At 30.1% G+C, this 12568-nt stretch overlaps 2 protein-coding genes across 2 annotated transcripts in view; one reads left to right on the top strand and one right to left on the bottom strand.

Moving 5' to 3' along the window:
- Positions 1–12568, top strand: part of LOC148285244 (LIM domain transcription factor LMO4) — a 431295-nt gene that overhangs the window by 323793 nt on the left and 94934 nt on the right. The gene's annotated exons all lie outside the window — the stretch shown is intronic.
- On the bottom strand, positions 8546–12110 carry LOC148285245 (uncharacterized). Its single transcript, XM_088228347.1, has 4 exons — positions 11131–12110; positions 10960–11004; positions 10489–10542; positions 8546–10385 (listed from the first exon to the last, which is right to left on the bottom strand). The coding sequence occupies exons 1-4, from the start codon at positions 11203–11205 to the stop codon at positions 9633–9635; spliced, it is 927 nt and encodes a 308-aa protein (XP_088084473.1). The 5' UTR covers positions 11206–12110; the 3' UTR covers positions 8546–9632.

Here is a 12568-nt window from a genome sequence, read left to right as displayed (position 1 = left end):
TACTTTTTAGCACGAACACTTTACAAATTTACTATTATGCTCAATGTTTGTTTTTGTAAATTTATTGATAATTTAAGGTTGCCAGAATTTCACTCGTCCATGCACTTTGTAGCTGCAAGATGATTAGTAATCTAACTTCAATAGGTAAATGTTATCAACTATCAAATATCCAAATTTAGTAAATGAGGTTTAGAATTCCAACCGTCCATGCGCTCAGTAGCTGCAAGACTTGTTGTTGTTGTTATCCAACTTCTGTTTTTATAAATTTGTTTGTATTTCATTTTTTAAAATATCACTAAAACTCTTTACTCCATTGTCAAATAAAAAAATAGAAATGTAAATAGGGGCTAGATTTCTTATTGTCCATGCGCTCTGTAGCTGCAAGACGTGCTGGGATATTTATTTACTGTACAGCGCCCTTGAGGTGATTTTCACAAAAACGGCGCTATATAAATTATCCAAACATAAAATAAATAAATAAACAAACAATATATCACGTCGCGAATCTCCCAAAGTGTCCAAAAATGCAACCGAAAACTCTCCTCCCCTCGACCTTGCCCCAGTCCGCCCCCTTTCCCGAACGAGTGGTAGGAGGAGGGGGCGCTCTCAATCACAGGAAGTGCGCCCATCTCATTCCGGAAGTGGTTTATCCCCCTTCCTCGAATTACCCCTTCCCCCTCGTCAGCTACTACTACTGCTGCATGGAATAAGTATTCATAAAATATAAAGATAAATAGTCTTTCAGTCCGCCTCCGTTTACTTGGGTACTCTTCGTACTAAGGTATTTGGTAGAAATATAATTTTTCTACAATTAAAATAATCTGTATATAGATAAAAATCACACACACAAATATCTCACCCTACGCACACACAATAACCTTCTATATTCATGTCACCTTCTATATCACCTACTATCTGCTATTAGTTTTTTTTTTTTTTTTAGCTGTCGTCATTTCCTTATTCAAACTTAATAATTCATGAGAACTAAACATGTGTGCCAATTGCAGCGTTTCTTGATTATTTATTAGTTGACTCCGCGATATCGGCACGGTGTCAAACTGGGCATACTGGGACATGTTTTCTGTGTTTCTGAAGACATTCGGCCGTAGTTCGAACCTATGTTACACAAGGTCGCTTATTGTCTTCTCTATATATTTTTTTATTCATTTTCTCGGTGCAGTTATTCATTGACTTGCTTACATAAAAAGCTTTTTTTCAATATATTTCTACTTCAGTTGGTTTTCACATGTATTTGAACATTTCTACATTATTTTTTTATCACTTGGGTTCTCAAAAAGTAAATAATTCCACAATGTAAAATTTTTATGGTTTTTGATTCGTTAAAAATATATTTTAATTAATTTAAATGTGATGCATAGTTTAATATATTGTTATTTTATGTATGTGAAGCTAAATGTTCTTTCAAATAAAATCTATGTGAAGCTAAATGTTCTTTCAAAGAAAATCTACGTGAAGCTGAATGATCTTTTAAAGAAAATCTATGTGAAACTAAATGTTCTTTCAAAGAAAATCTATGTGAAGCCAAATGTTCTTTCAAAGAAAAAACATGAATGTCAAAAGTTAGATAGATTAGAAATTTTAGAAATAAATAGGATAAAAATTATATCGATAGAATTTTAATAAATCTGATAGAATTCAAAAACTCACCCTTATTAGCCCCCTTAGTTGGACCCTGTACATTGTAATAAACAATAAATGTTTTTCATAGAATATAATCCTCTCTTAAAGTATACCGCCAACACATGTTTTAATAATTTGACCCACTCTGTTCCATTAAAATATTGCGTATTGTATTTCTTTCAACTTATTTTTAAAATGTACGTACGCTTAAGATAATATTTAGTTTTATATAAATTATCCTTACACTGTATAATATTCACCAGTCTAAAGATGCCCATTAGAGGTTTAAAGCGCTAATTGGTCAAACAAATAAATGAAAGTGTACCAAGTATTTTTAAATTAATTACTTATATGTAAATATTAGTTATTACATCATAACAATGGAATTCCATCAAGAATTGTCAATAAATAATTTAAATCAAACCATTAAAAATAAGTTAATGTTATGTAGAAATTTAGGAATTGTAAGGAAATTAATCAAATCCATTGAAAATAATTGTTAATTGTAAACGTTAAAATACAAGCTTTTTTAATATAAAAAAACAACATCCTCTGAATTATTCAATGTGTGCATTTTAGTCGAATGCAACCCTGGAAAATATATGTAAAACACAAGTGTGCTTCTTTTTCACACAGCGTATTGAACATGTTATCTTTATATATATAATTCCTCTGTACGTGTGATATCACCGTACTCCTCTTAAACGGCTTAACCGATTTACGTGTGGTTTTCAGAGAAATATGGATCTTTGCGCTGTGCGTGTTCGTAGATATTAAAATCTTCAATATAATATGTAAAAAAAAGTTAGAAGAATAAATGTTTTATTCGTCGATCTACCAGGGTTGCATTCGAGGAGAACGCATTTGCAAAAAATGGAAAGATGTTGTTTTTTTGTGTGTATAAAAAAAGTTTGTTTTTAAATGTTTACAAACAGCATTTGTTTTTTGTGGATCTCAATCAGATTCTTTTATTATTTATTTATTTATTTATTTATTTACGGACAAAGTCCATTATAAACATTACAATTAAAAGAAATTTTTACAAAGGAATAAAAAAATATAAGGAACAGAAATAAGCAGCAAAGACAGATGATAGATTTTTTAGATTAAGTAAAAAGCATAGGCTAACTATACAGATTCTTTAGCTGATTTGTAAAGAAAGACATCCTTACACCATAATAATCAAGATCTTGATGATCGTTCACCCGCCTGATCATTCTGGGCAAAGGCGACTGTGCACCATAATTGGTCCTGTAGTGACCGAGGAAAAGCATTTCATTATTTCTTAGTCTACGGGTGGGAACGTTAAAAAGAATCTTTTGCAAAATTTCAGGGGCATCAATGAGACAGTTCATAATTTTATACATGCAGATTATATCTGCAATGCATCTGCGTTTTTCAAGACTTGATATGCTTAAAAACCTCTCCATATCAGAATATGAATAGTCTCCTCTTTCCAATCCCATCTTCCATGCAATTTTTCTTATAAAACGATGTTGAACTGATTCAAGGCGCTTTTAAAATTTTCTTAAATTCCTTATAATTTCTACCCATTCATTTCTTTTTATTATATTATTGGTAACACTTAAATAATACTAAATTCAATACATTTTTTAAAATCGTATTCCTACATAAGTACACTACTTTGTTGGTGAGACCACCGGAGTTTGACGTTTGCAAAAAGAATGCCATATTTGAAAAAATATTTATTTTATGTTCTGGAATTCAACCATAAACAAGTACCTACTTAAATTTAATATTTGAATATTAACAAATTTTAGTTTTGGAATTTAATCACAAACAAGTACCTAGGTACCTACTTATCAATAAAAAGTATTTTTCCAAGGCAAGCCAACGTTCGGGCAGGACAACGTCTGTCGGGTCAGCTAGTTATTTATAAACCTCGAGGATGTAAAATAGAAAATTTTGCGAAAAACTACACGTAAATCGGTCAAGCTATTTACGAGTTTTTGCGAGACCAATAACGGCGATTCATTTAAGTAATATATAGATCATATAATGAAGAATTAAAAACTATCATTAATACAAATAACCTTTTTTTATTAGCCATCATTCATTTGTGCATACGTGTCACTACTCTCACTCCTGTATTTAACTTACTATTTTTAATATTGTTTGGTAACATGTTCAATATTTTAGGTATACTGTATTGCAGTGTCCTTTTGCCTTATTTATTTATTTATGCTTTATGAAGGTAGTTCATAACATCTTACGAACTAATTTAAACTTTTAATAACATTACATTTTTTAATCAAAATTTTTCAACAACATATTTTTTTTAATTAATCTCCTTTATTCATTCAGGTAACTCGTATTATTGCAATATCTAGAAACTGCTAGCCCTTCCATACTAGTTAACATGATACATCATCACCCACATGATAAAGGTTTCAGCTCTTTTACTTCACAGAAGTCAACAGATGGAAGAGTTGAGGAAATGTGGATGTTTAAACATGGGCAGAAAGGTGAATGTTACACAGTGTGCAAAACGTCCATTTAAACCTGCCAATGACAGGTCGAAAGCCCTGTAAATGCCTGGACTTCTATATTCCATATATCCATATATATGTTTGGCATACTAAATGGTATAATCGATGTTTCATCATTACTAGAACAAGTAAAATTCAATATTCCGACTCGTAGATTGAGAAACAATGAAGTGCTGTTCATCGATCAGCATAGAACAAACTATGGCCTTAATTCTCCAATGACCCGTCTTTGTCGTATTGTTAACTCAAGACAAGATCTGGACTTTTTCGGTTTAAGTTTACAACGATTTAAACGAGCACTAAATTAATAGTCCAGATCTTGTCTTGATGTCCCTTTTGTTAGTCAATGCTTCTTTTTTTTAAATGTTTTAAACTATTCTTTTATTGTAATATTTAAACCCTATAAATTGTATACACGGACAACGTCCATTAATAAATAAATAAATAAATTCCATTCTCTAAAATGCTTTCCCTCTCTGTTGCAACAAATTAAAATTATTTTTGTCATTGCAACTAACTGCTATTCTCACGATCTTGATGTGTTTCTCACAAACATATCAAGGTGTTAAGTTTATTTAATGCTACTTCATTTGTTTATTTAATTTACATTTATTTAATTAAATATTTTAAGCCCAACTTGTTTAAAATCGTCCTCACGTTAACCACTACGCCACGAAGCGGATATAACATGTATTAATATATCTTCTATTCGAGTTTGATACTTTCTGGGTAGATATTTCTGCGCTCTAAAGTTCTGTAAACCTGTCTGATGTTTGTCTCAAGTTTCAATTTACACTTTTTTCCTTTTATGTTTTGATTTAATGAAATCCGCGGCTATAAATATTATATCTGGACCCGATCCAATTCAATAAATCACGCTAATCTACTGCCGCTTTAATTTAAATGCAAGTTGTTTACATGTGACTGGATCTATGTTTATTTGTAGTTTGTGGTCCAATTATACATCTCATCTAACGCACCGTGTAGACATGTAATTAATTGGTCCCCTGAAATGCTTGGAACTCCAAGACTTGCCTTTATTCGTATTTATACATACGAACACCCGCGTGTATTGCAAATTCCCCACCAGGTTTGCATAGGCACTGCGTTACTAAACCAAATGCATTGATTCTAAATGATACGTATACAATTTTAATTGCATTTTTATTTATAATTTTTACCAGTGACCGGGTTCAATCGTGACCAACATCGTCCGACTGGTGTATGTAACTAAAATATAATTACCATTAGTTAGAGAGTAAGAGATTTAGACTAAACTTAGGTACATAATAATATATTGAACCGAAAGTTTACTAAAGAAGAAACATAAATTTTGGATTTTCAAAAGAAATACAAGCATTATTAACCACATGAATTTTCTGGTATTTTTCTTCTTTCCAATCCTGAGTTAAATTATACCTGTGATAATCGTTTTAAAAAAATATATAAATTTTTATTTATTCATGTTTCTTGGATTTTACATTGCCATTGTTTTAAATGTTTTTTTTTGGATAGTCTATTCTAATAACAACTTTATTATTGTTTTTGTCTGTGTAAATTTTGAAATAATATTTTATTTTTCTTTGCAGGTTGGTTTACTACTTATCTCAAAAATCTGAATTGGTCACGAATTGTGTTACATCTGCGTTGTAAGTAACAATTTGATTTTACAATTTAATTATTTAATGAACATAGGTCTTGATTTTTTTTACAGATATTTCTTAATAAAAGTCGACAGTTAATGCCTTTTATTTAAAGTATTAATCATCAAGTATTAACTAACTGAAATATACATACACATAATCTGATTTAAGCTTTTTATCAAACATTATACTTGGAGTATTTATGAATATAAAATATCCCTTGCATTTCGTGTTTAATTACACGACAAATGTTTTCCGCTAACGTTTAAAAGTCGAAGATTACTATCAATAATTAGTAGTTAGTTTAACAACAAATAAATAAAAAAAATGTACATGAATTCCATGTTATTATATAATATATACCAAGCCAATACAAGCCTTATTTTCAAAAGCAATATATTTTTTATTTTTAATTTATTTAGTTATATATTCATCTTGTGGTGCCACTTGACGGTAAAAGTTCATTGGTTGAAAATAAATAAAGGTTTAAAGTTTTTAGTGATTTATGTAGTTATAAAGACACACGTTATTTTAAGACACACGTTATATTTTTCAATTGGCTATTGTATCTTCTGAAAATGGCTTCGAAACGATTACATTTTCGTTGTGTCACAACAAGCTGACTATTACAATCCATATTAAAAAATACATTGTCCAAAAAGAAACCTGCATTACATAGTTTCTGCACCCAAAATGACAATAGCAATTTCTTTGATAATGAAAAGGTAACATTTTTATCTGACCACCGGGTCGGAAGGTAACTAAGAATGTGGTATTATGGCAAAGGGAAATATCACCACGACAAAGTTAACAATCTTTTCCTGGTATGTTTACCTTTGAGGGCAAAGGAAATATTTCATCATGAATATTTAGATGGTCGATCGGTTCGGGGCTGGCCGAGTACTTACGAAGCGGTCTGGAAGTTCAAAGCGGTCATTTCGCCTTTTAACATATTTAAAGGTATCGATGAGCACGTGATATTATATTTCTCCCTGTGATTAATGTAGTAGAATTCATTCGATTGATGTATTTGATTCGTTTAAGTACTTCAAATTGACTGCTTCAACCGTACAAACATGTTTATCTTTCGTTAGTAAGGAGAATTCCCACCATATTGCGAACGAACTCTGCTCGGATGTTTCTAAAAGTTGTTTATGAAATTGTCGAATGTTATTTATGGTATTTCGGTTTATTTGCGTATCGGTATTAGTTTCGTTACTTTCATCGTGCACACTAAAATATACTAATTGTAAATATTTGTGGGAAATCGAATAATAAATATGTTTAAAATCTCATTTCAATTGATTTATTTTAATATGCATGATACACCCTTAAGGCTGTAGTCTGTAAGTTGAATCGTACGGTTTGCCGCCGAATGCGTAAAATATACCGCTTCAAGACAAAGCAATCAAAAAAAATATCCTGTTACATTGTATGTTCGTCAATTTTTACGTACTCTTCATACTTTGTTTGACAAAATGAGAAAGACAGAGATAGATAGAGTTTTTGCGTGATTATTTAATAGGTAAAATCTATAAATAGCACTCCTGACTAGCGTACTGCAGAGATAATGTAGAATTGTACAACTATCAGATAATCTGTGACATATGTTGATTTCTGGCTTCTGGGTAATTATGGATATTTGTATTTTCGAAGTTGACAGATAACACTGTTATGTTTTAATGAAAATGCACCATGTCACTAAAGTGAATGCCAAAAAAATAATGCACTTCATAATATTGTTTTCAAGAGAAAAATTATTTGATCTCATCAAATTACGTAAGTAAAAACATTTTTTGACAGTATGACATTTTATAATATTTTTCCTTTAAACTGATAAGTTTTTTTGAATTTGCACTTGATCATGTATTTCGTAATAAAATTGGAAAAATATGGTAGATAAATTCTAAAAAATTAACAACATATAATGATAAAAGACTCGGCCAAATACCTAAAAATATTTTTATAGGTTAAGAATGTATTGTGTATATTATTTTAATTGATTTTATTTTCTTAGTTACTATTTAAGTTCAAAACCATGATAACTATCAATTAAGGTAAGCATTGCATTTAATCTACGTAAAATTTATAAATACATTTCATTCCAGGTGCAACAGACAAAAGAATAATGCAAAAGAATAAAGTCAAAAGGGTGCCTACCAACTTTTACACTAAAAACCTATAAAAGCACATTTAATCACCTATCTAAGAGTTGTGTATCAAGTTCTATATAGTAAAGCATGCATTCCACTCAGAAAATACTAAAAGGATGTCTACATAATCTTACATGAAAAAAACTAAAACGGTAATTCAAGCATTTTAAGAGTTTTGTGCATAGAGTGGAAACCTTGTATTGACAAAATACTGTAAGCGATTATTTTAATATGCATTGAGAAAATATAAATATGCTAAATTACTTACATAATCGTTTTATTTCTATTTTTACACCTATGTGAGAGTGACGTAAAATATTTTAAAAATATATACAAGTGTTTTAAACCTTTTCGAAGTAAATAGAATTTTGGATAGATCATCATCCCTATCACCTATTGGTGCATAAGGCATTGCATTTGAAAACAAAATACAGCGTATTTAATAATATATAACATGAAGGTAAGATGATCAATCCTGCAGTCCCGTGCCAGTCCAAGGAGAATTAAATATTGCAACGTAAAAACACATAAAAAAAATATTTCACTTAACCCTGCCAGGAATTGATCGTGGGACCGCTTGTAAGTAAAAATAAACAAATTGTGGAGGAAAATTTCATTTTTATTGAAAAAATACTAAAGTGCAAATGGTTCAAAAATATATATTATTGGGAAGAACCAGTAAAGAATCCCAATATTTTTGATAACAATAGATCGCTAGTTATTTTATGAAAAATACATTGTGAAAAAGAACTAAGAATATATTTCATGTTACAATGGTCTTGATTTAGGGGGGACAGGTTCAATCAAAGTTGTGTATCTGGAAACAGAAATTAAAAAAATAATAAAAGCAACATCTACATAAATTAAAAAAAAAAAAAACCATCATAGTTGAAAGAGGGCGGAATTTCTAAGCTGATTTAGGTAAATATTTTTCTGAAACTGGTGAGTATAATTTAACTTTCACTGGTTGATGGAATGTTTTCGTTAAACAGCTTTTTTTAACAATTTATGACTTTATTGGGGGCAACTTTTTTGTTTTCGATAGCCTCGAGAACATTTGGTAAATCTCTGATAGGCATGGATCGTGTAACTCGGGGGTCAACAAGCTCTGGAAGCAAACAGTTTAAATAAAAAGATTTTAATTTTATGTTGGGCTCCGGTCCACACTCCAAAAAGACATATATTTTTTTTAGTAATATGCAACTGTCCTTGAACTTGGTAATACCAATCGTGATTCTGATTTACATAATACTCGGTATGGTTTCTATTTCTTTTCCAAAACTTAATTTTACCACTGTCGATGGCGGTTTCAACAGTCATAGTCATATTAGAAGCAGACGATGGACATTTTATTTCTATAATGATACCGCCATGATCCGTACTAATGTTATCTGGTGTGGCGCCTAGAAAACAATATTCACTATCAATAAACAGCCCACACTTCTGAAATTTGATATTTTCTTGAAGGCTTAATTGGTTTAATGCGGTCAGTTCATAATCCTGACCATATTTAATAGAAAAAATATTACTTAGCGATTTACTATATGGCATACTTTTAACTAACCCTGAACAACTAATTCCTATTCTTCTTTTACAAACTTTACCAAACCATGACGCAGTGAGTAAATTTCTACACTTTTCTAACCATTCCCCGCTATCTGATTGTAAAACCGTTCTTCTTTCTATCAAATTTCTTTCAGAATGATCGCCGATTCCATACCACTTGAAGATCCTGAGTAATTTTTAAAACATTCATGTTTTGGTGCCTCAATATTCTTATTAGTTGCTCTGGCACAAATCACACAGTATTTATTATAAACACCCATATATAGAACTTTCCCCGTACGAAACCCTACTATAGAAGCTGCGCCTGAGTTAGACGAGTAGTTGGTTTTGTATGATCTCTTAGACCAACACCCGTCAGCCACAACAGTTATCATTGGTATACCATTTTCATCAATTTCACCATTCGCAGTAGCCAGTTGTCCCTCTTCTTTCGTTGCCTCCTCCATAACTTTTAGTTTCGCAGTATCCCACCATTCACACACTTTCTTATTGATCTTCAAATACTTCCATTTACCCATGCAAGGAATTCCAACAGCAGCAGTCAACTCTTGCAAACCACTATATCCAGAACCGATACTCGATATTCCAGACACAAACGATTCATTTAAACTCATTTCATTCGATCTGTCCTTGCAACAATTTACAGAAAAACATAATCCACACATATTACATTTTAAATTTAATATAGAATTAAAGCCATGCAACTTTTCATCCACAATCACCATATTCGTTCCTTTGCAATCAAACATGGAAGAATGAGAAAATATTTCCTGGATTTTAGTGAAAAATTCCTGGATGTCCACAACTCTCCTGCCTTCCAACTTAAAGGGGTGTAATGGCTGTGCTAGCAGTTCTGGAACTAGCTGTTGCGCCTGAAATAATACAGATTAATTAATAATCATAATCCAATTTAGATCTCATTAGCTATTTTAATGTAAATACTTAAAATATTCCTACTTTGATATGAATACTAACCTGACAACCGTCATCTTCTAGAATATCAGTTGAAAGACATTTCGCTGGAACACCCTAAAACATTTCAATTTGCATATTACCCAAAAGGCAAATATAACCCTACTTATTGATAGTCAATATTTAGAAAATAAGGGTTATAATAATTATTATTTGTACTTTTTTATTGTGAATGCAGACAATTGGTAGAATTCTTTGTACTTTATTACTTAATTAATTATTGTACTTTATTTTTTTAAATATATAAGAGCGTATACTGTGACGCGTTTCGTCTTGTTAGGACATTTTCAAACGACAGAATGCGTCACAATATAAACTCTGGTCTTTTTAAACAAATAAAGTAAAATAAAAATCCAATAAACGTGTTTTATTTAGGGATACATTACCAAATTATAACTTATTTGTACATTTAGTATTGTTTTGTAAAATGTTGTAGGAATTTTATTTATCTAAGTAAATAAGACAATAACTTACAGTGTATTCTCCACAGGCCTTAGTTAATTTGAGCTTTTTTGAATCCTAAAATAAGCAAATAATAAACTGTTACATTTATTTGTAGTGGTGATACAATGATTTATGTAAATCAAATGTCTGTCCTTTGTATTCTAAATTTTAATACTAATAAATTAATCAAATCCAACTTACATTGCATTTCTCCTTTGGAAATTGGGATTGATTTAGTTTTCGTTTTGGGACTAAAGCATATGGTTTTTTCGGCATTGTTATGATAAAATCGGTCACTAAATATTCCAAATTTATGGATTAAAGTATCACTCGTCTTTGATTTCTATAATAAAGTAATTCTGATTGATAGAAAATAAAGGCCGGCTAAGCAAAACGTCAAACCATCACAATGAAGTTGGCTGCGTTCGCGACATTGTAATAATTATATGGCTGTTTAGTGTACACTTTGTACATAGTACCTACCGAGTGCTGGAATGTCCTAGATAAATGTGCAATTTGACTGTTTTTGTGTACGAGTAAAATGACGCCGTTAATTGTTATTTGAATATGACGTGAAATTACATTTTTGAATGATTTATCAAATTCGAACGAACTATTCATTCAAAAAATAACTTGGTTTTGATCCTGGTTTAAATTGTGTTAGAAGGAACACAAAAAATATATGTTTCGAACTAAATTTTGTTTTGAAAAAGGCATTAAAATTTTGAGCACAGAAAACACGTCCGTCTGCGGCCGCTCTGAGGGCCGATCTGAATGTAATAAAAACCCAAATAAGACATTGTTTAAAATTGAATATTACAACTAGAATTATCGTATTGAAAAAAAATAAAAAAATACAGTTCTATAAAAAAAGGTTTTAACTAAACTATTTCAATATTTTAAAATTTTTTATGGTATTACTGATTGCATAATTTTACGTAGAAATAAAGGAAAAATTTATGTGATTTAAAATGCTTATATTTCTTTTCAAAAACAAAAAAATAAGATTCTGCCGCGGCCATCTCCTTTTTAAATTTATTATCTTCAAATCATTATTAAAAATTTAAGTTCAATACTTAGTCTTTATTGAGATCCCAGATTAATAAGCTTAGTCTAAATTTTGAAATTGCGTAATCTGCCGGTCTGAAAGTAATTATATATAAATAAAAAAATAAATAAAAAAAAAATACAGTTCTATAAAAAAAGGATTTAACTAAACTATTTCAATATTTTTAAATTTTTTATGGTATTACTGATTGCATAATTTACGTAGAAATAAAGGAAAATTTTACAAAAATTTATGTGCTTTAAAATGCTTATATTTCTTTTCAAAAACAAAAAAATAAAATTCTGCCGCGGCCATCTCCTTTTTAAATTTATTATCTTTAAATCATTTTAAGAAAAATCAGTTCAATACTTAGTCTTTATTGAGATCCCAGATTAATAAGCTTAGTCTAAATTTGAAATGGCGTAATCTGCCGGTCTAAAAGTAATTATATTTTAGTTATATGAAACTTTGAAGTACATTTTTTGATAGAAATACCTATAAAAAGTATTGTTTTTATCTCATACATAATTTTTAATTTTTTTTATTGCGCGATTTTTAACAAACATTCGTTTTAAAATGGCAAAATCGTAT

This window comes from Micrasema longulum, unplaced genomic scaffold (assembly GCF_059751315.1).
Source record: "Micrasema longulum isolate JH-2025_06_02 unplaced genomic scaffold, ASM5975131v1 h1tg000045l, whole genome shotgun sequence".
Classification (NCBI taxonomy): domain Eukaryota; kingdom Metazoa; phylum Arthropoda; class Insecta; order Trichoptera; family Brachycentridae; genus Micrasema; species Micrasema longulum.
The sequence above is the reverse complement of the archived record's forward strand: the minus strand, read 5'-3'. Positions and strand labels throughout refer to the sequence as shown.

What these genes read in the sequence shown, in the direction of transcription:
- LOC148285245 (XM_088228347.1), bottom strand. Translation starts at nt 11,205, where the DNA reads ATGCCGAAAAAACCATATGCTTTAGTCCCAAAACGAAAACTAAATCAA. An exon ending in TTCCAAAGGAGAAATGCAAT is followed by an intron (nt 11,005 to 11,130) that starts GTAAGTTGGATT and finishes TGCTTATTTTAG; the next exon opens with GATTCAAAAAAGCTCAAATT. An exon ending in TAGAAGATGACGGTTGTCAG is followed by an intron (nt 10,386 to 10,488) that starts GTTAGTATTCAT and finishes GTATTATTTCAG; the next exon opens with GCGCAACAGCTAGTTCCAGA.